This window comes from Lemur catta, chromosome 10 (genome assembly GCF_020740605.2).
Source record: "Lemur catta isolate mLemCat1 chromosome 10, mLemCat1.pri, whole genome shotgun sequence".
Classification (NCBI taxonomy): domain Eukaryota; kingdom Metazoa; phylum Chordata; class Mammalia; order Primates; family Lemuridae; genus Lemur; species Lemur catta.
The window spans coordinates 37384675-37411710 of record NC_059137.1 but is presented as its reverse complement, the minus strand read 5'-3'; the positions used below and the strand labels follow the sequence as shown (position 1 = coordinate 37411710).

At 41.2% G+C, this 27036-nt stretch overlaps 2 protein-coding genes across 4 annotated transcripts in view; one reads left to right on the top strand and one right to left on the bottom strand.

Annotated features, from left to right (window-relative positions):
- KIF24 (kinesin family member 24) overlaps positions 1-13456 on the bottom strand; it is a 72505-nt gene extending 59049 nt beyond the window's left edge. Inside the window, exon 1 of the mRNA XM_045562963.1 lies at positions 13293-13456. The gene's annotated coding sequence lies outside the window, so the exon portion shown is untranslated. The remainder of the gene's footprint in view (positions 1-13292) is intronic.
- A 228-nt stretch (positions 13457-13684) lies between these two features.
- NUDT2 (nudix hydrolase 2) lies at positions 13685-25556 on the top strand. 3 transcript variants are annotated; one of them, XM_045562957.1, is made up of 3 exons: positions 13685-13791; positions 22219-22359; positions 24958-25556. In XM_045562957.1, exons 2-3 carry the CDS (start codon positions 22233-22235, stop codon positions 25272-25274), a joined length of 444 nt encoding a protein of 147 aa, XP_045418913.1. In that variant the 5' UTR covers positions 13685-13791; positions 22219-22232; the 3' UTR covers positions 25275-25556. The 3 variants fall into 3 exon arrangements, with proteins under 3 accessions (XP_045418913.1, XP_045418915.1, XP_045418914.1); XM_045562959.1 differs by having other exon boundaries at positions 13697-13791; positions 22226-22359; XM_045562958.1 differs by lacking the exon at positions 13685-13791 and adding an exon at positions 13838-13989.
- The last annotated feature ends 1480 nt before the right edge of the window (positions 25557-27036 follow it).

The window sequence follows — 27036 nt, the reverse complement described above, 5'->3', positions numbered from 1 at the left end:
ACATATAGACAAGTATAACTGCTTAATTCTTTCCTTTTAATTTCTAATTCTGAGAGTAAGTACTAGTGCCCTAGTTATTTTGGATGGTGTCTGATAAGTTCTTTTAGAGGTTTTTTTTTTTTCTTTTTTTCCCTTTTTTCAAATTCATTATTATCTCATGGGTTTTTTTTTTATATATATATTCCATGTGTCTCAAACAATTTCCTTAGTCTTTGATAGCTTCATCTCATATATCTCCTGGCCAAACCTAAAATCAGCTTTCCTCCAGGGAATACATTGCTCTGTTTTGAAAGTAGCAACCCATAATCCTAAATTCAGATAAAGGTTAAGTATTCCCAGCAAGTCTTAAGCAGAGAGGGCCTGGGCATTAGGAAAAGAGGGGAAAGAATTAGCACAACCACACCAGCCCTACTCTTCCTTTGGAGATCAAGAATAGCTCTATATAACCACAAGCAGCTAATCCAGAATGGTTACTGAATTACTGGATATTCTCTCTAGGTCAATTTTCAATTTCAGTGTCAACTCCAAACCAATTAGTTGTAGCTTCTGGAGGGATTTATTATTAATAAGAAGGATTTTGAGATATTTACAACTATTAAGAAAATACAGGATGAAAAAGAAAATGAAAGAAAAAAAAGAACAAATACAGGATGAGAATCTTAGGGGATGAGCCAGTCATTTCCATTTTATTTTTTGTGTTCCTACTTATACATTAGAGCTAAGAATTTACCATTGACACATTTGTTACATAGTGGCTATAAGGATGTAAAAGGAGTTACTCAACATAAGGATGACAGAATACAATAATCACTAAGTAGAAGAACACTGGTTAAGTGGAATATAGGACAAAAATTTTTATTTACTTAAATATTTCAAATTCTTTAGGAGATTTACCTGTTCTCAGATACCCTCTACCACTACTGGTTCATGAAGATTCAGATAAAATGACAAATGGGGAAAGGAAGAGTTAGAGGTCAAGGCTAAAGATTAGTGATTTTGTTCAGTGTTTGACATTCATACTTTAACATCTATAATTTTATGGGTATACTAGAAAAAAGAAGGAAAATACATATTAGTGTTGCCCTTCTTCCCTCCTGTGCCCATGGTAAAAAAAATTCAAACCTATTTCAATGTTCTTCCTTATTAAGCCCCGAAACAGCCTCAGAATCCCCCTTCTGGGAGGGGGCAGGGGTGTGCATGACAGTATGTATATATCATAATTCCATGAGTTTTTGTTTGTTTACTATTCCCACTTTACAGATGAATTCTATGAGTTTTAAAGCTGTATTCACCTGCGAAACCACCACAATAATTAAGATACAGAACATTTCCAGTACCCTCAAAGGATTCCTCATGCCTCTTTGCATTCCATCCTTCCCTCTGCCCTGGCCCTAGGCAACCACAGATATGCTTTCTGTCATTATATATTATTTGCATTTCCTAAATTTTATGTAAATGAAATTATGTAATATGTTCTCTATTGTATCTGGCTACTTTCATTTAGCATAATGATTTTGAAATTTATCTTTGATGCATGTATCACCCCTTCATTTTACTGAGGAAGAGAAAGATCCAGAATGAATCAGTGGGTTGCCCAAGGTAACACAGTTCTCAATTAACAGTTTCAAGATTAGAACTTAGGTCTTCCTATGTCTGATCCCATGTTATTTCTACCACTCCATTCTGCCTCCTTTAAAAGTAGCTGCAAAAGCAGCCCTACTGTTAGCTCCCTGACAGGCCCAGTAGCTTCCCTGCTCTGCAGACTATGCTGCTGCATGCAGTCTCTCACAGATGCCACCACCAGGAAAATGCCCTGCAAGTCAGTGAAATCCAGTGCAGGGTGGGGGAGTTATGGGCAGGTTTTTACATGTAAAGCCCACTGGCATTCAATGCCATAAATATGCAGAGTTCTCTTTTGTGACAAGCCCAGAGACTGCTAGGTCTCAGCTGTTGAGTAATAATCAGAAATAGAGTCTTGAAAGAAATTCAGTTGGCAGAAATTCAAACTTTCTTATCCTGGTGGTAGAAAAAAATTAACTGGAAGGAGAATGAATACATGCAATTTTATACACAATTATGGAAGTTTATTCACATTCCAGGATATGGATAAGATCCAACTGTTTAATATCCTCCCTCAAACTCTCCACACATCTACTTAAACTATGTAACTCTACCCACTTGAACTGGCTGAAACTGAATTTGGAATCAAATAACTCTCAGTCTTTCAGTTGTGTAACTTTGGGCAAAGTCACTTAGTTTCTGAGTTTCATTTCTTCTCTCAGAGGATGCTGTGAAGATGAAATAACATATGTAAAACTAATTTGAGAACTATAAAGTATTTCACAAGGATGGGGCCATGCTGTCTTATTCAGCACTGGATAACTGTTCCTGGCATGTAGGAAGAGTTTGTTGCCTGACTTATTAGAAACAAATAAATGTACCTTATGAAAGATTTTTAACACCATTAAAAGATATCTCTCTTATTCCATTAAGGAAAAGCTGAATATATAGTACAGAATCAAAAAGTAAGGGATTAGAGATACTTAAGTAAATACATTTGCAAAATACACTACTTTTAAATATTAATACTGTGTGTAGGCTTCTACTAACTTAAAACTATTTCATCAATAAAAATTTTACAAGTACTTTTTTCTCCTTCATTAGCATAAATAAATGCTATCAATGTCTTATTACCATATATTTTATGGAGATATTAGATGATGCCACATGTCAAAAAGTAAACATTTGATGAAAATATAAGTCTTGTGTATGTGTAGTCTTAATTTTCTTTAATCAACTTTATTGAGATATAATTTATGTACAATAAACTATACCCGTTTTAAGTGTACAGTTATATGAGTTTTGACAATTATATACCCATGTAATAAAATACAAAAACAAAATACAATCAAGACAGTCCCATCAGTCATCCCAAAAAGTTCCTAATGCCCCTTGGCAATTAATCCACTCCTCTATCCTGGTCCCAAGCAATCACTGACCTGCATTCTGTCACTATAGATGAGTTTGTATTTTCTAGAATTTCACATAAAATAAAATCATAACGTGTCATTATTTTATACATTTAACATATGGAGACTAAAGAGATTTTCCATTTTGTGGAAAATCCACTGCATGATTTTTATTTTAGAACTTCGGAAACAAGTTAAAATGATTATACTGTATCTCATATCTCTCTTTTCACTGACTTACATGAGATCTGCTAGTAAAAGGGAAGAAATTTCTTAAAATTTAAATCGGTCAAAAATTTTTAAGTCAATCTGAGAAAAAAGAGTTAGTGATACAACTCTCTATCTCTCTCTATATATGTATATTGAGTTAATGACCAGAAAATATATTCTTTATAAAAAATTGTTCAAAGCAGTCCCAGGGGTAGATAGGATATTTTTGCTAAAAGAGTTTTTTCTCTAGGGGGTGACAATTCAGTTACTAACATGAACCCAGAAGCAAGTATTATAATTTCAAAAACTTAAATATCAGAATCTACTGTTGCCTGCTTTTATTTAATATACGTATCAAGATAACTCAATATTTCTTATAAAAATTTTTAGCCACTATAAGGAATTAAAAACCTAAATCTAAGATTTATATAATACTCCTTGTCAATCAGAAAAACGGAGGAAAAATGGGCCAAGTTCTAAGGCATTCAAGTTATTTTTAGTTTCTCAAATTCATGTAATATCCCAAATACTTCAATTATCAAAGAGGAAATAGGTAATAAAGGGTAAATAAATCTCTCTAAGATATCATTAAATTTTAACAACTTTATTGAGATATAATTCATACACTATAAAACTTACCAATTTAAAGTATACAAATTCAATAGTTTTTAGTACATTCACAGAGTTGTGCAACCATCAACCACAATCCAATTTTAGAACGTTTTTATTACTAAAAAAAAAATCTCGCACCATTAAATTTTAGATGCATCTAAAAGGAAAGTTCTCCTAAAACATCCAACTCTATGATCATCAAAAATAAAATTAACCATGGGAAAAACTGAGAAAATATATTGACATTTTCTATAGAAATCTGAGCTGTGGTTAGAGTTGTCAAGAATGCACAAGCAGAATACATTTTTAGACTCTTTTAGAATGTATTTTTAGCAGAGAATGAAAATCCCAAGAGCTTTGGCTGGATAAATTAGAAGGGAATAATGAACATGTTCTAGGTGGGTTTAATGACCGTAGTTTTTAAAAACTAATTCAACATAAACTTAATAAGGCATAATCCAAGGCCAATAGCATTTTATTAAGATGTTTAGGAACACTGTCCTTACGTATTTTAAATAAAAACCTGCCTGTTTAAAAAAAGGAAAAAGAGCCTGACTCACTTGTACATAGATTCCATTGTATCGAATAATCTTTTGTTATTTTGATAATCGTTAAGTAAATGATTCCTTTTTAAAGGTGTATGTATTTCTATTGCAAAAAATATTGTGAAGAGGAAGGTAAAATGTGGCTTTGGTAGCTTTTACAGTAGCTCTTCCTGAAAACATTTATATGTTCATAGCCTTTTTTTTTTTTTCTTTGCAAACAAAAATATTTATGGATTTTCCAAACATAAATAAATGAAATAATATTTAGGCAGTAGGGCTCATGCTGATGGCTAGCAGGAAGTAACAGAGTGCAAACTATTTGGAAAAAACTCTTTAATGTACAAATAACAAGCCCAAATTATGGACTGTAGCAATTTAGTCATTACTGTCATTTTTCTTACTTCTAAAATAAAGCCTTGATTAAACCATTCATACCCTGTATTACTTATACCTTTACTTCAGAGATTGAGGAAGCATATGCAATAAATGAATTTATTTTCACTACAAGGATAATATACTATACCTCTCTCACAGCCTTTCAAATAGAAAAATATCCAAAGTTATTATGGAATAATTCATGTTCCTAAGTTTAAAAAAATCCTCTCATTCAAAAATAAAATTTCCAATTATATATACTGGGCAATTCCTAGCTGAAAGTTCACAAATACCAGAAATAACCAGATCTTTTGTAAGGCAATTAAGAAATATAGGCCGGGCGCAGTGGCTCACGCCTATAATCCTAGCACTCTGGGAGGCTGAGGCGGGTGGATCGCTCGACGTCAGGAATTCAAGACCAGCCTGAGCAAGAGCGAGACCCTGTCTCTACTAAAAATAGAAAGAAATTATCTGGCCAACTAAAAATATATATAGAAAAAATTAGCCGGGCATGGTGGCGCATGCCTGTAGTCCCAGCTACTCGGGAGGCTGAGGCAGTAGGATCGCTTAAGCCCAGGAGTTTGAGGTTGCTGTGAGCTAGGCTGATGTCACGGCACTCACTCTAGCCCGGGCAACAGAGTGAGACTCTGTTTCAGAAAAAAAAAAAAAAAAAAAGAAATATACCCACACAGTAAACCTGTGGTCCCCAATCCCCAGACAGCAGACAAGTACTGGTCTGTGGCCTGTTAGGAACCAGGCAGCACAGCAGGAAGTGAGTGGCAGGTGAGCCAAACTTCATCTGTATTTATAGCTGCTCCCCATCGCTGGCATCACCACCTGAGCTCTGCCTCCTGTCAGATCAGTCACTGTCTCCCATTACCCCCAGATGGGACCCTCTAGTTGCAGGAAAACAAGACTCAGGGCTCCACTGATTCTGCATTATGGTGAGTTGTATAATTATTTCATTATATATTATGATGTAATAATAGTAGAAATAAAGTGCACAGTAAATGTAATGTGCTTGAATCATCCCCAAACCATCTCCCCACCCCACCCCACCCCACCTTGGTCCATGGAAAATTGTCTTCCATGAAACTAGTCCCTGGTGCCAAAAAGGCTGGGGACCACTGCGGTAAACATAATTTAAATGGAACTAGTTCTAGATCAAACCTGACAAATATAGCTTACAGGGAAACAGGGAACAGGAAGAGAATATAGGGAGATTGTGTGCTATGCCTTGGTTATTTATTCATTTTGTATTATGCTTTAAAATTTACATATATGTTTCACACATATTCTTTGGTGTATACTATATTTTTGTAAGATTAAAAAAAAGAATCCTACAGCTAGCCAGGAAAATAGAGATCATCTTATCTAAAGCTGATCTAGTTTATAATATTTGGCCCATAAAGGATTTTCTCCATATCTTATATAGCAGCGGTCCCCAACCTTTTTGGCACCAGTGACCAGTTTCATGGAAGATAATTTTTTCCATGGATTTGAGGGGGGAAGGTGGAGCACAGGTGGTGATGTGAGCGATGGGGAGTGGCTATAAATACAGATGAAGCTTCACTTGCCCACTGCTCTCCTCCTGCTGCAGGGCCCGGTTCCTAAGTTCCAGGACAAGGGTGGGAGGGTGAGGGGGGCGGAGGTCAGGCAGTGATGCTTGGTTCCTAACAGGCCACAGACCAATACTGGGCTGCACCCGAGGGACTGGGGACCGCAGTATAGTTTTTAAAATGTTTGCATTGAAGTATTAAAAAATTTTTTAAAAATGAGGAGCAATTATATACCCCATAGTCCCACTTGCTCCTGGTTCCTTTATATCAACCAACTTTATTCACTTACATTAATTGGTTAGCCCTGTGGGCATTTGAGCTTGAGACTCATGATTTAATCCAAAACATACTTTTTTTTTTTTTAAGACAGAGGGATCAGAAGAGTTACCATGTTTAAAAAAGAAAAGAGTGAGACTGTCAGCCTGGCTAGAGTGCAGTGGCATCATCATAGCTTACTGCAACCTCCAACTCCTGGGCTCAAGTGATCCTCCTGCCTCAGCCTCCCATGTAGCTGGGACTACAGGCACATGCCACTGCACCCAGCTAATTTTTCTATTAATATTTTTAGTAGAGCTGGGGTCTCAATCTTGCTCAGGATGGTCTTGAACTCCTAACCTCAAACGATCCTCCCACCTTGGCCTCCCAGAGTGCTAGGATTACAGGCATGAACCACTGTACCTGGCCCCAGTACATACTTCTTTATGCTGCTCTGGATGGGCAAGTGACTCACCCAAGGTCACACAGTTTTGGCAGGCTAAACCTTAGTGGCCTTTTCAAACTTCGTACTGTCTTCCACTCTCTACTTGCTCAATTATATATGTTTTAAATGAATGTACTGTTTCTGGAAGTGAGGGACTACCTAGGAGGGTCTGCAGGCATTAAACTATATCTTTCAAATTGGTCTACGTATGAAGTCCAAAGGGGAAACGAAATTTTAATTTCATTATGTAGAAGTAGTATGAAAATACAAGGACTAAAATATCTTCTGATTGCCAAGACATATTTCTTCATTTGAGTTCCACTAAACTGTGCCAATGATCACTTTAAAAATATATATATATAAAACAGCTTTATATCCAATTCACAAAAGATACAATTGACCCTTTGAAGTATATAATTCAATGGTTTTTTGTATGTTCTCAGAGTTGTGCAACCATCACCACAATCACTTTTAGAATATTTTCTTCACTCCAAAAAGAAGCCCTGTACCCATTAGTAGTAACTCGCCACTTCCTCTCAACCTATCTAGCTATAGACAATTACTAATAATGATCACTTTTTAAGGGGTTACTAACAAGTCACTGGGCCCACTGTACCGTTAGAAAGTGATAAAAATGCAGCATTTTCAATCAATTTTCATGAAAATGTTTCTGTACCCCATGTTAGGCGTAAGGTCACTAAGAACACAAGAAATCCGGTATTATTAGTGAGAGTTTAAAAAATGAACAATATAATATACACTTTTCCCCCTACAAGAGAATTTGTTATTTCAAATTCTAGGGATGATTCTATTTATAGAGTACTGATCTCAACAGAAGACAAATGATACCAGACAACTGCTTAAAACAACAGCTGCAAAGGAATTAGAATATATGATACTTAGTGGGATTCTTAAAACAATATGTGGATTTGGAGATACCAGTCATGTGACTTATACCCATATATTTTTTTAAAAACTAGTTTAAGAGATTGTTTCTGTTTGTAACTGAGAAAAATAGTTTCAAGTTCGTTTATGGATAAGTAGCTAATGCTTTGCGATGACTGCAATTCCCTTCAAGCGCCCCCCAATGAGTTTACTAAGTTTTTTAGTTTGGTGAAAAGCATGAGCAATCACCTAAAAATAAACATAACAAAATCATTGAACCCAGTTATCTTAAAACAGTGCAAGTATTACTCTCTCCAAATATAGAGGTTTAATTCTGAAAGAATTCCCAGGAACAGGTGGTAACCAATGTTAGGTTTAAATTCAATGCTTTATTTTTAAAATCTTTGTCTAATCCAACAGCAGGAACTTGGCATTTGCAGATTTTTGCCATGTTGCAGTCATAAAATACTTTCAACAAAATATATTGCATGTATTTAATCAGAAAAATAACTACTATAATCAGTTTTTATAAATTATCAAGATGATATAGATTCTTTTAGTCAGGGCTACATCCCTTTGGGAACTGTTGCCATTATGGCACCAGTAATTATTTCTAAAGGAGTGACAGTGAGAAAGCACAGAACAATTAAAACAATAATTCCATTCACTGTCATCTAAACTATTAATATGCAATTAATTGCACTACCTGATTAGTCTTCCAAGACTTTTTATAATAGATGGCAATTGTCATCATCTCCCTTTTTACAAATGAAGAAACTGAGGCATAATTTATTTGAAACAATGATATGAATTTGTTTTAGAAAGTGATTAGATATCCATATATTGGCTACATGATTCTATATTACTAGTTTTAACCAATCAAATCTCAACATAATCAGTTATCTAACTTAAAAGACTGTAACAGACACAGTACTGCTCCTCATTGCTGGTGAAATCTCAACGAGAGTCTTTTTGGCCTGGACATTGTGCAATATTATTCAGTGGGTTAGTTTCAGAATCCCAATGTAATTTTCGTTCACCTCATAATAAAACAGACAATCTCATGGATATGTCTCACAGCAAAAAAATGCAGGGATCACTAACAAAATGTCTCCAGGATTAGTTCAAGACCAGCCTGAGCAAGAGCAAGACCCCGTCTCTACTAAAAATAGAAAAAATTAGCCAGGCATGGTGGCGCATGCCTGTAGTCCCAGCTACGTGGGAGGCTGAGGCAGGAGGATCACTTGAGTCCAGGAGTTTGAGGTTGCTCTGAGGTAGGCTGATGCCATGGCACTCTACTCAGGGCAACAGAGTGAGACTCTATCTCAAAAATAAATAAATTAATAAAAAATAAACAAATAAAATCCTTTAATGTCATGTTATCACTTACATACAGGACAAAGCTCCTTAGCATGTCCCACAAAGCCTTCTATAATCTAGCACTCTTCCTCACTCTCCAGTTTAGTCAACTTCTTAGACTATTTTAGTTCTCTATGCATTTATTCATGTTGTGCCCTTAAGTGGACTCCTCCCACTCTCATCAAACCTCACTTTATACCTATCTACATTTTACTGATTAAAACACAAACGAGGTCTTATCCGGATGTGGTCAGATGTCCCTTCTGTGTTTGCATCATACCTTTTGCATATCTCTATCATTTCAATTACATCCTATAATAATTATTTATGAATATGTTTATTTCCCCAATAGAATATAATCTCCTTGTGGTCGAGGAATGTGTCTTATAGGTTTTTGTTTTGTTTTGTTTTTTAAGACTAGTCAAGTGCAGTAGTGAGAAGGGGGAAAGAGTAGCACAAGGAAATTGATCTGTAATGGACTGTGAACAATCAACTGAGATAACTCACTATCTTCAAACCAGCTTCTTACAAGTCTTTTTATCCCCAGTATCTAAAACAGTGTCTGGATACAATAAACATTCAATAATTGTTTAATGAATAAATATCCCTACACTATATTTAAAACTGTACAAAAGCATTTGCTATCACCTGTAGTCATGGGTGCTAGAAAGTTTTGTATCAGGGTAATCTGATTACTCAGGACAATTCTGGCAGAGTTGGTAGTGCCCTGACTCACTGCATGTGGGCAAGAAAATGAAGCAAGGTTCTGCTACTCAAATTAATTGTTATGAACACAGCCATGATCACAGTTCCAACAAGAACTTTTACCCAGTCCTTCAAGAATTTTTTTTCGAGAGCCTTTTATGAGCTAGGCCGTGTTGTATGCATTGGAGATATAGCAGTGAACAAAACACACAGGGTGATTGCCCTTTTGGCACTATTATTTTAGTGGGGTTTTAATCAAATAATCAGGGTAATTTCAGATGATGATAAGTGCTAAGAAAAAAATAAAGCAGGGTGAAAGGCCTACTTTACATTGGATGATCAGAGAAGGCCTCATTCAGAAGGGAATATTTGAGGTGAAACTTAAAATAACATGAAAGAATTATTCACGTAAAGATCAGGAGAAGAACATTCTAAGTGAGCACATTAGCCCTAAGGTGGAAATGAACATGGCATGATCAAGCAATCACGGAGAAGCCTATTTTGGCTAGCATAGTAGGTGAGAGGAAGAACAGTAAGAGATGAGGACAGAAAGGTAGGGGTCAGATTATGTAGGCTCTATTAGGCTATATAAAAGTGTCTGAATTTTATTTGTAAGGAAAGTAGGAGGTCACTGGAAGATTTTAAGTAGGGAAAGGATACGATCTGGTACATGTCTTTAAAGTTCACTTAGGGGGTGGGAAAAATGGGAGAAGGAAGATCATTTAGGAAGCTACTGCACTGAATTGACAAAAAAATGACAGTGACTTGGAAAAGATGTTTCCTTTCATGAGGATTAACAGGAATAATGTAAATAATGTAAATAAAGTGTTAAATTCAGTGTCTGATATATAAACACTCAATAGTATATGGTATCTATTATTATTAATTTATATCTATGGAAACTTTTTTTTTTTTTTTTTTAAGACAGAGTCTCACTCTGTTGCCCATGCTGAAGTGCAGTGGTGTCATCATAGCTCACTTCAGCCTTGAACTCCTGGACTCAAGTGATCTGCCTCAGTCTCCTGAGTAGTGGGGACTACAGGTCAGTGCCACCATGCTTGGCTAATTTTTCTTTTTGTAGAGACAGGGTCTCAATATGTTGCTCAGGCTGGTCTGGAACTCCAGGCCTCAAGTGATCCTCCCATCTTGGCTTCCCAAAATGCTGGGGTTACAGGCATGAGCCACTGCACCTGGGCTGGAAAAGTTTTTTTGTTCAACAGGGTATGAACATCAAAACCCTTGAGACAGTAACCTAGGAAGTATACAATGACAACACTCAAAGTGTAAGAAGTAGAACTCTATTACTCATTTAACAAAATTTGTTGAGGATTTACTCTGTGCAAATTATGAACAGGTTTGCTAAGCCAGCATGGGGAAACTGTATTAATAGATCAATCATCATGGAACACTAGATCTGGAAGGAATCTGAGAAGAGTTCAATGCCTCACTTTATAAATAAAAAAAAATAGCAGAGAGAGAGAGAAATTGCTCTTTCTCCTAAACTGGAAAATGAGAGGATCATACCCTACATTGCTCCAAGGACTATTTGTTATAAATAGTAAAGATTTTCATTAACATAAAACCAAAAGTTTTTAATAAAATGCTATCTGGGCAGCACATTAACGTGCTATACTAAGAAAAATGTAATAACTATATAAAGTCTTTGAGACAGTGCTTTGCACTAAATGCTCAATAAATGGTAGCTACTGCTTTCAGCTGCTAAAAAATTCTGTATGGTCTCTGGAAGGCTGAGAGCACGATGTCTACCTGACATCAACAACTTGACTAAATTGATAGTAGAGCCACAGGAATTTTATTAATAATCTAATTCAACGCTTTGATTTCCCAGATGGAAAAAGTGAGGTCTAAAGGGGCTAGATGACTTGCAAAGCCATCAATAGTGAATGAGTTTGAGAGACAGAGCCAAGGCCAAGCCCTAAATCCCTAGTCCACTACATGTCAGAGATCTGCAGTTTAACTATAAGGTAGTGTTTCAAACTTTTACTTTAAAAAAAAAAAGAGTAATAGGAACATAGCTGCTGTATCTGATTTTTTTTTTTTTTTGAGACAAGGTCTCACTGTGTCCCCTGGGCTAGAGTGCAGTTGTGTCATCATAGCTCACTGCAACCTCAAACTCCTGCCTCAGCCTCCGAAGTAGCTTGGACTGTAAGCACTCACCACCACACCCAGCTAATTTTTGTATTTTTTTGTAGAGACAGGGTCTTATGTTGCTCAGGCTGGTCTCAAACTCCTGATCCTCCTACCTCAGCCTCCCAAAGTGTTAAGATTACAGCCATGAGCCACCATGCCTGGTGTGTATCTGATTTTTTTTCACTCCTTTTATTAAAGTCACTACTGAGCTATAAATTTGATATGAGGAAGAATCATCAACAATGAGACTGTAAATATATAGTCTATAAGTTAACAACAAAACAAGTCTTGATAATGCAATTCTATGATGGACATCTCATGGATGGATGGGAGGTTATCTGAGCAGCTGCAATATGAACTGAAGTGGAGAGACTACAATACCTCCCTACTTATAGATGAATACAAATACAAAGGAGAAAAATGTTTTAAAACATTTTTCAAAGCACATTTAAAATGTGATAATAGTTGCAGGTCACTAAGAAACTAAAAGGAAATAAACTATCTTGGCATATAGCAACAGAATGGTTTGTTTTTAAGGAAAGAATAATAAGAGCCTAATAAAAGCATTGGGAGACCAAGGCTATAAACCATAATTCGGGAAGAGTTGTAGCAACCAATCCAGAAAAGTTTAACGTCTCACAAAAGGTAGAAAGGCCAACCGTAAACTTTCAAGTCCTTTTGACATACGAGATTAGGGTGCCCCCCCCCAATATTAAAAATCATCTCTGAATGGGAGCGATAACTGGGGAGGGCATAAAGGGGAATCCAATCTATTGGCGGTGAATTAAGTTCAACTCAACAAATATTTCCTGAAAATGTATTATGCGTAAGACATTGTGAAAGAAGTTTGCTTTACCTCAAAGTCTTCAGAATTATATGGGATAAGGGAGAATGGGATTCCCAGAAGTACACAAACAACCCAAGACCGAATGAAAGCGCTCTAAGAGAGGTTCCAGTCAGGGTTATGGGGTCAAAGGCAAGAGTACTCGGGGGCTCAGAAAAGAATTCATGAGATAATTGCTGAAGAAAACGCAAAGTTATGGGGGTGAAAGTTAGGAGAGTAGGTGAACATTCGGAAGAACCGGCAGCGGCCACCTCCCGGTTCCCTCACAACCGCCCGTCCCCTCGCACTGGGCGGGCGTCACGCGCACACTCTCACGCGGGCTGGCGCCAAACTACCTACCAAGCCTGCCCTGCCTCTGTTGCCCCCGCCCTTTCTCACCTCGGGAGCTTCCAAACTCCTCCTCGGTCAGCCTTGTCTGAGGAGAAGACGGCGCCGTCGGGAGAGAGCCCCAAGGCCAGCAACCTGAGCGTCCTGTCAACCCGCAAGCCCCAAGCGACGGCCAGGCCACATCTCCATGGCAACGCCGCCAAGCACCGGTTCGAACGCCCGCGCTGCAGCCCGCGCGTCGGCCGTCCCGCACCGCTCACCAATGGGCATGCAGGGAACTGGTTGACGTTCGCCGCCTTCGTCCCTAGAAGACCAATCAGAGATCCGAGGAAACAGTGGGCGTAACTCTCAATTTCCGTCCTTCAACCAATCGTGCCTCTTGAGTTAAGATCTCGCGACGTTCTCAGTGAGAGAACGGCACCTTTGAGGCGGGTCGAGGATCCTATTGCCCAATTCTGTTGGTTGCTCACAGCGAAACCGAGCTCACCCGATTGGTCGGCGTACTTCCAGTCTTCGTTCAAGGACCGCCTCCTGCCTCCCTCCGCTACCGGTGAGTAGCCTAAAAGGCCGCTGGATTTAATTCTCTGTAGAAAAATCGAGGCTGGAGCGATGGCAGTCTGCAGCTAACTAACTGCAGGGTCAAAGGTGGACGCGCCTGGCAATGAGGTGTGGGCCGGCTAGGCCCCATCCTCTCGTAGGACCTCAGTTTTCCTGTCAGCACCGGAAGAAGGGAGGGTTCAGTGACCCTGTGAGCCTTGCGTGCCCCGATGCTAGTGGTAATGGGGTGGGTCGTCAGAATCCCAGAGGCGGGCGAGGCCCGGGTTTAGGGCCGAGCGGCCCGGGCGCCATACCTTCCCCTCCCTGGGCCTCAATTTCACTTTGTTGTTACTCGTTAAACCCCACCTGCTTACCCAAGAGATTCTGTTTTCTAATTGCTTCACTGTTGAGTGGGTAATATCGTAGCAGAAGTAAAGAGAGTCACGCGAGAGTCCTACCACTTAAAAAAACGGCAATAAGGATGTGACAGCTTAAAGTAAAATGAATGCAATCAAATTAGCAAATGTAAAACGCTAGTGTAGAGTCGAGGTTAAGAGCAATGATATTGGGAGTCAGGCAGACCTTCGTTTGAATCACTGCCCAGACACATTTCTGAACCATGGTTTCCTTTTTCCTCTTCTGAAAAATGGCAGTAGTGCCTCAGGAGGTTGTTGTGAAGATTAAGTGAAATAATGAAGGTAAAGCAGTAGGCACAATGCCTGGCAAGTAGTAACTTCCCAAAAAATGGTAGCTATTATCCTCATAATAAGAATGAGCTAGCAGGTGCAGTGGGTCGTGTCTGTAATCCTAGCACTTTAGGAGACTGGGGAGGGAGGATGGCTTAAGGCCAGGAGTTCCAGACCAGCCTAGGCAACACAGCCAGACCCCATCACTACAAAAAATAAAAAAGAAAATTAATCAGGCATGGTGGTACATGCCTGTAATCCCAGCTCCTTGGGAGGCTGAGGCAGGAGGATTGCTAGTGCCCAGGAGTTTGCGGTTACAGTGAGCTATGATTATGTCACTGCACTCCAGCCTGGGTGATAGAGTGAGACTCTGTCTAAAAAAACAAACAAATACATTAGTCAGTAGGCTAGTGTACTTACTGTAACTGAGTACCCAATTTAGCTCCTATGCAGACCCTCTGTTTACATCATTTATTTTAAACTCCACAACAACCATGAAAAGTAGGTACAAACTTCATTTTACAAATGAGGAAGTTAAGTATCTTGCTTTAAGTAACAACTATTAAATTCAGTAGCTAGGTCTTTCTGACTGCAAAGCCAGCCATGCTTTTCTATGTTGTGTTGTGCTATTTCTGACTGAAAGAGGATGGAAATACTTGGAATACCAGAGAGGTTAGACAGGTAGACTTACCCAAATTGGAGGGAAGTGGGCTGCAGAAGTACATAAAGTGGGAGCAAAATCTTTCTCTAATAGAAAATTTCCACTGTGGGAAATGAAGAGATGGGAGGAGATGATCCTTGAACTTTAGACCCATCTGTTCATTTACCTTGTGGGTAGTCTGTAGCACTTCAAATTTAACTTCTGTCCCAAACAGAAGCGATTAACTTACATTCTACCTCCTCCTTCACACTGTGCGCAAACCATATACCTCTCTTTCCTTTGGACTATGAAATATCTCTCTCTTTCCCTTAGACAATGAAACATCAATATTATCAATTTTACTTTGAGATATCTCTCAAATTCATCCCCTCCTTTCCTTTCTCACAGCCTCTGCCTTAATCTATCATTTGACAACTAGACTGTTGTAATAGGCTTGTGACTGGTTGGTCTCTTTGCCTCCAATCTTTCCTTATAATTCGTTTACCCTGCATACTGCCAGAATGTCTTTGTAAAGTGTCAGTCTGACCAAGTTATCCGCCCTGCCTAAAGCCAGTCAAAGGCCTCATTGCTTACAGAATATAAAACTAAGCTGTTTACCAATGAAATGTCATTTTGTGCTTGAGAGTCTTTGCCCACCCCCTTCCCTTTGCCTCCACCTTTATTCTGCCATCCTTCAAAATCTGTGGGGTACCCCTTTAACCTAAAGATCCTTTTTTGCTACCTTTCCATCTTACATATACCCTTGTGATGCACAAAATACACTGTAACTTGTCTATTTGAATGTCTTCCATTTTCACTAGGCTGTGAACCTCTAGAAAGTAGGGGCTTTGTAATATTCAGCTTCGTATCTACCTTTCAGTCCTTTCACACTGCCTGTTGCATAGGACACACTCAACAGACATTAGATTAGTAAAGGAATCTGTTCGGACTCTGATATTAGAATTCCCCAAGTTTGCTTTCCAGAATTGTACAGCAGATGGCACTAACAGACCACTTAAAAAATCCCCTTCACTAAGAATGATTTTTGTCCCAACCTTGTCTGACTTTGGCCTCATCCTAAAAGCCAATATTCATGCCATTACAGGTGAAATCTGTTTCTTCCCTCAGCCAAATAGCAAAGATAGCAAAATGACTCAGCAGCTTGGTCTCTGTGAGAAGAGTGGAGTGGCAGATGTCCAGGGAAAGGTGCAGTTAAGGGAATATTTTCTTTGTCTCAATTTATTCATGGTAATTAGGAGCTTTTTCCTTTTTCATTCCTTTCTTTTTTCTTTTCCTCTTTTGGTTGTCGTTACAAGAGAGAGCTTTACTTGTGGATGGGCGCCATGTTTCTCTCTGCTCCAAAATGGAAGAAGGAAACTGGCGAATTGGAGAAAAGACAATTATGATTCAGGAGGTGAGGGAAAGCTGAGCAGTCACATAGAATTGCTTGTGGGCAGGCAAAGAGTTGGCCTTCCTCCTCATGGTGGAGTGGCCTGGCCAAATTTTCTGGACACTCGGGCCCTAGGTTAGGTTCTTGTGTGCTTTTCCAAGGCTAGCATGGAGAGTGTTCCCAATACTTGTTGCATGGGAATCCCTAGGCTACTGGGTGTGGTTTTGAACATGTGGTTTTCTGCTTCCCAGAAAAGAGCAGAAAACCTTATTAGATAGGCACCCTTAGGAGTCTTACACTCCACTTTACCCCTCCATTGTCTTCTTTGGGCACCAGGACTTGCATATACCATCCTCTCCCCCCAACTAAAACCTGTTCAGTGGAAAGGATTTGAACTAGACATCTTAACCTCCATATGAATATATATTAAAGACTGGGAATTTTGAAACTGGAGGAGATTTTATAAATCATTTGTGTGTGTTCTCTCAGGGCCATTGGTACCCTAAACCCTATTCTTTCATGTTGAGCAGAGCTGTGAAAGGGAAAAAATATATAGACTTTGGAGTTAGACTTACTTAGATTCAAATCCCACCATTTACAGGCCAGCTATGCTCTTGGACAGGTATTTTAACCCTTTTTAATATCTCAGTTTCTTCATAAACAGGAGATAATATTTCTCTTGAAGAGTCTTGAGCATTAGAAATGGTAGTTATCAAAAACCTTGCACAGTGTAACTGGCATAGTATAGTCACTTAATTGATAATGTGGTAGCCTGAAACACTTTCTGCTAAAGGGATTTTAGACTGGGGAACAGGTCAGAGGGAGAATTTTGGGAGCTCCTTTTATATCTAAAGGTATATTTGTGAGGGCTTTTTATAGCACTATGATTAATTTAACAAAAACATTGGAACACATCAGCATAGCCATTTATTTGTAAATTCTTTTTTGGCATCTAGGTCCTAAGCCTCCTAGGCTGTGAGAGAATTGTATATAGAGAGAAAGCCAAGAGTACTTTTCCTTAGCTTCTGGAACCTTCTGATGACATTGAGGGGTTTTTTTGTTCAGGTTTTTTCTAACCACCTCAGGCACTCTGCCACTTTTCTGAAGTGTGAATTGCCTGCTGTCAGCCTGGAGTTCTCACCTCCGCAATCCTGGCTGCAGGCATATTTGCATATTGGATGCTGTGTTCTTTAACCCCCTGAGGTTTGAATCCTCTTGGAGTCCTCCTGTGAAAGCTGGCTACTTTCAAACCCCTGGACAGTTTCAGCTCCATGGTCTCCAGAAAAACAGAAAACCCCCAACAATAGCTCCATTCACTTTTATGTAAATGGCACTCTTCAGGAAAACACTGGGCTATTTCCCAGGGCCCCAGAACATACTCAAACATTTGTTTGAGTGGGAGGTGGGGAAAGAGTTCTTTTGAGTCAATGAACATCTGTTGAGAGCTGCTGTGCTGGGTCCCAAGGAAACAGAGCTTATAGTCTGGCTGTCCCCTGCCAGAGGTACTGAAAGAGATGTACCATGCTACGGTAGGTATACGTACGTGCTTGTGGTGGCTTTGTATTGTATCAGTGTAGCTAAGCAGAATTCCCAGGATTCTCTTCCTATACGGTTCCAGGTTAGGGTTGTCCACAAGAAAATTTTGTGTGAGATTTGGAAAGCTGAAGTGAAGTAGCAGCCAGTACACTGTGAGGGAGAGAGTAAGGTACCAGGCATTGTGGCAGTATGTATACTTTTGACACTGATCTGCTGGCTCACCTTGTTGGTGAAGGATAGCTCCGAGGCCTGCAGCTCTCCGAGCTCCTGCTGAATCTCCTCCTTCAACTCCTCTGAGTCCTGGGCCAGGTGTGCATTCAGCTCTGTGGCAAAGGGCTCCACTTTTCCCCATAGGTCACTTGAGTCACTGAGCTTAGAGACAGTGAAAGGAAGTTGCAGATTTCAGTTTGTCCTCATGAGTTTCAGTTGTCTTCCTAGGTTCCAATTTGTTCCCACAGGTTGAAGTTTGTCCTGGCTCTCCTCCATTCACATCCAGTATTTCTTCCCAACTGTTGGCCTCACTGACCTATAGAGACTTTGGGCCCAGTGTCAGATACAGAGGCAACAGAGGTGTGTGGATTTCTTAACCAACTTCCATAGTTGCACAAGGTCCAATCTTTATAATAAATCCTTAGTTTTCTATTGCTCATCGCTTTTTTGCTTCTTTGATCTAACCCTGTAGTAGAAGTTTGTTTGATGATGTGATTAGAAGCTAGAAAGCTTCACAGAGGAGTGACATCCGAGCTGCTTTTGAAAGCATGAGTGGAAGGTTGGATGTGTGGAGTGGGTGGGAGGAATTCTGGAGAACAGCTGGCTCAAGCCAAGCAATTGAAAGGGCAATGAGGAGTTCTGGCTTTCTAGAAGAACTGTCCTCTCTAAGGGTATAGAACATAGGTGGAGAGTGAGCATCTGATCCTAGCTCTTCTGGTCCCATTGAGATGAACTGTTAGCTGATGTGGCTCTTAGATGTGGTCACCCCTATATACTGGCACCCACTAAAATACATTCTTGCTAGGATGCACCTTTGTCATTACCCTAAGATTCCACCCCTGCTCCACTACCGTGTAGGAAAATATTGGTCCACTTTCCTTTCCCTAGTGGCTCGACATGGCCATCTCAGGCCTGTCTTTCTTGACTCCCTATGCAGGCATCTTTGCTTTCCCGTGCTGTATTGGTGGTGGCAGTGGTGTGGAGGAACACTTTGGGGCTTCCTGTCCTAGGCAGGGCACTGTGCCCTCTAGTCTTGGATGCCTGAGCATATCTAGGGGTTCTAACATTCACTCCATGGGCCCTGAGGCAGGAACAAGGTACTGTACATCTATAACTTTATAATAACTTTTTGAGCATCTTTATAGGAAGGGCATGGGATCAGTTATATGTTTCTGCCTGAACCATGAACCAGTAATTTGAAATCTTTGTTCATCAGTTCTGCAGTGACAAAGTGCTTTCTTCTGGCTTCCAGAATGGGGAAAGTTCTTGACATAAATAGGGAGGGAGTCTGGGAAAATAGAACACAGCATTTATTAAAAGCCTGCTACCACTTTATATATGAATTTTTAAACTCAAACAGGATTGCATTATGCATACTATTCTGAACCATGCTTTTTTCACTTAATATGTCTGAAAATCTCTTCTTACAAGCAACACATTTAGTTCTGCCTTGTTTTTTTTAATGACTTCATGATATTCCATCATATAGATATACTTTTTTACTCTTTTCCATATTGATGGATATTTGTTTCTGATCTTTTTCTTTTAGATATTGTAAACAAGGTTGTAGTGAACATCCTCATGTATGCATCTTGTTTTTTGTTGTTTTTTTTTTTTTTGAGACAGAGTCTCACTCTGTTGCCCAGGCTAGAGTGCCATGGTGTCAGCCTAGCTCACAGCAACCTCAAACTGCTGGGCTCAAGCAATCCTTCTGCCTCAGCCTCCCGAGTAGCTGGGACTACAGGCATGTGCCACCATGGCCGGCTAATTTTTTTCTATATATTTTTAGCCGTCCAGATTATTTCTTTCTATTTTTAGCAGAGACAGGGTCTCGCTCTTGCTCAGGCTGGTCTTGAACTCCTGACCTCGAGCAATCCTCCCGCCTCGGCCACCCAGAGTGCTAGGATTACAGGCGTGAGCCACCGTGCCCGGCCTCATGTATGCGTCTTAAACATGTGTTTTCCCTGTATGTGAGAGTGCCTAGAAATGGAATTGCTGGATCTAAGGGAATATACATTTTATATTTTGATAGTTACTACCAAACTGCCCTCCTAAGGGGCTAATTGACTCTTCCACCAACAGTATATGAGAACACAGGCTATTTAAAAAACACCCTTTGAGATTTATTTCCAATCTTTAAAAACATTTGATACAGGTTTAGAAAGGTATGGAAAGGTCCTGGTGTTGGGTGTGTGGTTTTGATGAGAAACTGCTATTCCCTAGAGTAACGTTATCATCTGTTGGCAGTCCTGAGAATTGTGCTGGAACAGGTTTCTGCTTGGGCCTGATTTGTATGCCTTTGACAGCCACAAACTCATCTTTATTGAACACCAACAAAGGGGCCATGGAGGACAGCAGCTCCCGTTCCAGGAACCCTCTCTGCATGAGCTCTGCTGTCCCTGAGCACCAGCTCCTTCTGTGGTCCTGCTGACATGCTCAGGCCTTATTCTGCTTGGTCAACTTTCCCAGGCCTTCACTACATTTGAGACACCTGGTTTTCTTTCAGTTCTACTGCCCCACCTTAAGACCTTTGCCCATGCTGTTCCCACCTGGAGTACACTATCCTCTCCTTCCGTCTGCTGACTTACCTTTGAATCATCCTTTGCTTCTCTGCTTAAACATCCTTTCTTTCAGGAAGCCTTCCTTGATCCCTCAGACAAGATGGGGTTACCCATTACACATTTTTCGCTTGTAGCAGGTACCTTATTGGCAGTTATTTTTTAATTTGTTTAACTATTTGATTACAGTCTGCCTCTCCCATTAGAATATTAGCTGCATGAGGGCAAAGGCCTAAAGCAGTGCTTACTACCATAGTAGGTGTTCATTATTTGTTGAATGAATGAATGACACAAATTTTCTTTAGCAGGGTCTCACATAAAAGATCTCTAGTATTTTTTATTATCTTGATTATGTGTCCCCCTTCAGACGATGAATTTTCTTTTCAGGTGTACAGATATTCTTATTTTTCTCCTTTCCTTGTCTTTTTTGTTGTGGTTGACTTTTTGTTCTGAAATAGAAAAATCTTTATTGTATTGCTGATTATAAAATTAATACATGTTCTCTGTAAAATTTCAAACTATACAGAAATATATGGATCAGAAATGAAAGTCTCCCCATAATCTCACCTTCCAGAAATCACTATTAATGATGTGTATCTTTCTAGACATTTTCCTACACAGGTGGAAATTTTTTGAGTGCTTATTGTGTGTCAGGCACTATTCTAAAACACTTTTACAAAAATGAATCGATCTAATCTTCACAGCAACCCTCTGAGGTGGAGCTATTATTATCCCATTTCACAGATGAGGAATAGGAGGTCACATAGCCAATAAATGTCAGAGCCAGAACCTGAACCCCGGCTCCAGAATCACGCTTTTGATCACTATGCTATTAATAGTTTGTCTCTGATGGGGAGGAAAATAGACTTTCTACTATGTGTGCCCTTTTGTGCTTTGAATTTAGACCCAGTGAATGTACAACATATTAAAAAACATGGATAAAATAAAGACTCGAAAAAAACCAACAAAATATTTTTTTTGTACGGCAAGCTACCCTCCCTAGGTAACCCCTCTGAATCTTCAGAATGTAGGCTAAGGGGAATGGGATTGTAGGTTTGATGATAATACTTTTACTATATCTCTCCCATTCCCAGCGCCTCTCGTTTCAGTGTGTTCGCTTCTGAGGATCTCCAGTCTCATAACAAACACACACCAGCCCTGTGTCTTACAGGGAGACCTGGAGGAGTTGGGATAGAGGCCGCATGGCCTGAAGGTAGTTGCCAGGGTCCCGCAGTTACACACAAAGGGCAGTCTCTGATTGTGGATTCCCTCATTGGTCCTTGGCATGTTGCATTTTTCTGTGGGTTATGAGATCACCATTAGCTAGTCTGTGCTACTCTCTAGCACCAGAGTGGTACCTTCCAATATGGATCTTCCTATTTTGTGTAACTTCCCAATGTCCCACATCTTCTTTGTTAAGTCCTTAGATAGACCATGGCTGTGAGAGCGTGTGGCTTGATCATCTTCCGAAGACGCCTCATTCCCAAGGTGGATAACAATGCAATTGAGTTTCTTCTGCTGCAGGCATCAGATGGCATTCATCACTGGACTCCTCCCAAAGGTGCGAGGCCAGAGGGGCTGGCTCTTGGGAAATTGCCAAGTGTTGCTCAGAAATCCACCCTGCTAGCCCCTCCACAAGGCTTGTTTCCCAGTGACTGTGCAATAGGAGGGGTTGGGGTGGGTAGGAGTCCATGATCCTTTCTACATACAAGGTCTCCAGGCCAGGACAGAGCAGAGCTGGAAATAGAATTCTGTGACTGAATTCCAGAGCAGCTGCAGCACCTGGTGTTTTTGTGAGTATCATTCACCAGCTCTCCAGCCTTTGGAGTGAATGGCTGAATAGGAGAAAAGCCACTGGGCTGGGAATTGGGGACTTTGGAGTCGAGTCACAATTGAGATATGTGCCCACCTCTCTGGGCTTTGAGTTTTTCATTTGTCAAGCAAGAGGCTGAATAGAAAATCCTGTTTTCTTCCAGCCCCCAGCTACCTCTGATTTCATTTGATTAAGTTCCTTTGACTCCTAGTCCAGTGTCCCCATTGCTAGGTTTTTCTTTTGAACTAAACAAACAGAGAGTATGACTTCTGGAGTGTTTCTGAACATGGTTGTGTTTTGAGCTGGAGCATGGAAAAGGTGAGTTCCCTGATCATAGATTCATCTGCAAACTCTGGCAGGAGTGGATGAGAGAGGGGATGAGAGAACCCTCCTCAGACCAGGGGGCTGTGAAGATTACAGAGATTTTGGGATTGCGGCTTGACCAGCTACCTATGCCCTGGGTCCATCACTGAGCACCCAAGGTGGAGTTAGCCAAGTGTCCAGGGGGCAGAACAGTGAAGACTAGTGGCCTGAGGCCTGAGACCAGGCCAAGATTTGTTTGTAAGCTGGCTGGTTTTCATCCACCAGCATTCCTTACCCGACCTCTAAGAGGAAGAAAGCCTCAGTCAGATGGTTCTGAAAGAGAAGCCAGACTGTGTAAGAAGAAATGGGAAAAAGGAACCATCCTTGGTTGAGGCCATTGAGATGGTCTCAGTGAGCAGGGACAGATTGTTGGCTCTGGCGCCTGCTAGAATGAGGAGCCCAGAGTGAATAGCCCCCAGACAGAAGGAAACAAGGACTTTAAAAGGGAGTATGGTGGAGAGAGGTGGACAAGGATTCAGGGTTGAATGATAACAAGGAAATGGGAACAGGAAATAAATTTTGCACATTTGAATTGTACTGGGGAGAAATGGTGAAAAAAAGAGACAAAAGTGTCACAAATACTATGAATAGGAATATTCACACTTGTCTCCTGATCACCTAAGTCATACTTTATGGTTCGTCTCATTACAAGATGTCAAAGGACCTCTCCTAATCCTCTCTTGCTTGGGCTTGGAGAGAAGTTACCCTGTTAACATTGATGGGCAGAATATTGAATAGATGCCTTTGGGAGGGGTGTGCTCAGAGATTCCCATACACCTCTGAGGGGAGGTAGGGCATCCTAAATCACTGTCACCTCTCATCACCAGCATCCCTCCTTCTGTCCTCCCCCAATGCACTACCTATCTGTCTTTGTGTATATCACTGTAGGAGGTACTGTGCAGAGAAAATTCCCCAAAAGCCATGAGCTAGGATGGGTTTTAAGTGCTAAGTTCCTGGTTGTTTTTTGTGTAGCAGTGACTCACTCAGGGCACTGTGGGCCCTTGGGAAGGAGGAGAGCTAAGGTATAGCCCCATCTCCAAACCAAGGAAGGAACAGCTAAAAGTTCCTACTCCCCATCAGCTCCTGGACCAGGAGGCTATCCCCAGCAACTTGCTGGAGCCATGAGTAAACAGAGGCTGCCAGACCCTCCCCAGTCCTTCTTGTTCCCACTGGGAAAGCTGAGAATTTTTGGGAAGGGCCTAGAGTTAAAGCTGAGGGCTGCTCCAGTCTGCAGAGCTTCAGATTCTTCTGCAACAGTTTCTTGGCAGCTGTCTGCTTGGGTTCAGGTCTTGCCAACACATTTTCTTAGAACTGGCTCTCAGCTTGTCCTTAGTGTAAGTTCCCATCAGGACTTTCCCTATGAAACTGAAATCTGGCCTTGCTCAGTTAGAAGGATGAAAACAATTTGGAAAAAGCCTTGATAGCTACTTGGAAACAGCTGCTAGTGCAGCAGTGCAGGGTTTTGAGCCTGTCTTTTGGTCCTGGGACTTCAGAGTCCAACCGTAGACAGTGTTAAGTCCTCACTGGATTGTAGATGAAGTACTCCCTCTTTAGCTAGCCCCCACCTGCTAACAGGGGATAGCCCCTCCTTAGAAAAATCACTTTTAGTTCTCCAAGGGAAAAGTGGTCCCTGAAAACGTGGGATAAGGAGAGCTCCAAAGAACAAGAAAGCAGAAGTCTGAGGGAGGTCATCTTTCTCACCATCAAAGAGTTGTATTCTAAACCTGGCTTGCCAAACACATGGTCTGTTTCACTCGATGCAGGCAAGTTGAGGTGGGAAGGAGGGATTGCTCAGACCCCAAGAAGCAGATACTACCTGCCTTGCACCCTCTGCGTAGGCATGTTAGGATATTGCCAATCCTCAGGCTTCCTTTAGCCTAGGAACATGTAGAAAATTCACTGAAGACCCAATCTGGCCTGGAAAATCAAGCTTTCGGGCCTGTTAAAAATGTCCTCCTTCTCTTCCTCTTTTCTCCTAATCAGGCCATGCGGAACCAGGAGAGAATGACTTGGAAACAGCCCTGAGGGAGACGCAGGAGGAAGCGGGAATAGAAGCAGGCCAGCTGACCATCATTGAGGGGTTCAGAAGGGAACTCAATTATGTGGCCAGGGAGAAGCCTAAAACAGTCATTTACTGGTTGGCGGAGGTGAAGGACTACGACGTGGAGATCCGCCTCTCCCACGAGCACCAAGCCTACCGCTGGCTGGGGCTGGACGAGGCCTGCCAGTTGGCTCAGTTCAAGGAGATGAAGGCAGCACTCCAGGAAGGACACCAGTTTCTCCGCTCCACAGAGGCCTGAGCTGACCGGAGTCAGCAGAGTCAGTTGCTTTGGTAGGATCCTTGAGGGCCTTCTGAGATGAACCCACCTTCAGGTCCAGGGAAGGTTGTACTGGTCTTTGGCTCACCACAGCCAAGAGCAGATAGGTTAGTGAAATCAGCTCAGGACTCTCAGATGAGAGCAAGCAAAAATCTCAGCTGGGTGGAAAGGAAGGCAAAGGAGGAGTAAAAATAAAAAAGGCCAAGCCCAATAAGTGTATCGTACTTTATAAATAAACCTCAAGCAGCTTATCTGTCCTTCTAACCTGTTGTGCTTATTTCTTGGACTCTTGCCCTTGGTAGCGAGAAGAAAGCTAAAGTGAATTTAGAGCTCTGACTTTAACCAGAGGAAATCCTGAGTCCATATGCTATAGCTTGGAGAAGCCAAGGGATCAAGAGTCACAATGGGAGAGACCCAGCACTGCCAAGGTTCCTACCTCTGGAACTCCAAGCACTCTCATCCCACCCTACCAATGTCCCCAAGACTTTGTGACCCATAGTCAGGATTTCCAAGTGAATGGGACTGGAATGCAGAAATTGGGTCTGTTCTACTTACTGATGTATCTCTCCCCAGCACTAGGCATATATGTTGTAGGTGCTCAGTAAACATTTTCTTAAATAATTAAGGAGAGACCCCAGGAACTTTGGGCTCCCCAGGTCACAACAGGGAGAGGAAGGACAGGCAGTGCTGGACCACCAGGTCAGTGACACACGGACTCCGTCCCCTCAGCCCAGGCCTGCCTCCCAGAGTGATGAGCCTTGACACCGTGACTAAGGTCACTGGGAATGAGGCAAGCCCAGGCCCACAGGGCTCTGCTAGGCTACCCCGTAGCCATGTCACTATACCTGTGCGTTCCTTGCCCGCAGCTGCCTTCCCACCTTCAGCAAAACCTCATCATTAACGTTTCTCTCTTCCCACCTACTCCCTTTCTCCACAACTCCACCATAAGACCCAGAGGTGCAAAAGTTGGGTCTCAGCCCTGTTTTCCCTTGCTACTAGGGCTCAAGGAATGCAGGGGCAAGTGTTAGATCCCACAGCTCTTCCAGGAGCTGTTAGCAGCTGGGTTCATATGGATTTTATCAGAGGGTGTTGCCCAATGAAATGCAGAAGATTGGAAGGGAAGGGGCATTGGCAAAGGTCAACCTGGATTACCAGGGTCAAGAACAGCCACCCCCAAAGGAAGGCGAGAGAAGTTGCCCAGGTCTTAAGCAGGCTTCCAGATGTTTTTAGTCACTGGTTCTCCGTGCAGACAGGGCAAAAGTACTAGTGAACAGGATCTTGGAGCACAGCCAGGGACCTGAATGGTTTTGTTCCTCACCCCTCTGAGCAGCACTCTCCAAAGGAGGCCTGCTGCAGGAAGTTTTTGGAGCTTAATGTTCTCTTTCCAGGCCAGCAGGGACCACATCCCATTGATTTAATAAATGCCTGCTGGGCAGTGGTGCCAAACCACAGACGAGCTGCCTTCTAACAAGGGCTGGCCAGCTCTGTGCTCTCAGAATGGGAGGCTGTGGAATCTCAAAACTCTAAAACCTCATACATCAAAGTTAGAAGAGACTTTAAAAATAACCTGATTTTGCTGCTCATTTTTATTGCTGGGGAAATTGAGGCTTAAAAAGATAGCTGGCCTTTGTAGTAGTCTATATGTTGGGTGCTTTGAGGATGGGGTGCCAGAGGGAAGACTGCTTTAGAATCTCCTTTTTTTTTTTTTGAGACAGAGTCTCACTCTGTCACCATGGGTAGAGTG

Excerpts from the sequence above, each read along its gene's own strand:
- NUDT2 (XM_045562957.1), top strand. The coding sequence starts at position 22,233 with ATGGCTGTGAGAGCGTGTGGCTTGATCATCTTCCGAAGACGCCTCATT. Across the intron at positions 22,360-24,957 it reads TCACTGGACTCCTCCCAAAG|GCCATGCGGAACCAGGAGAG; the intron begins GTGCGAGGCCAG and ends TCTCCTAATCAG.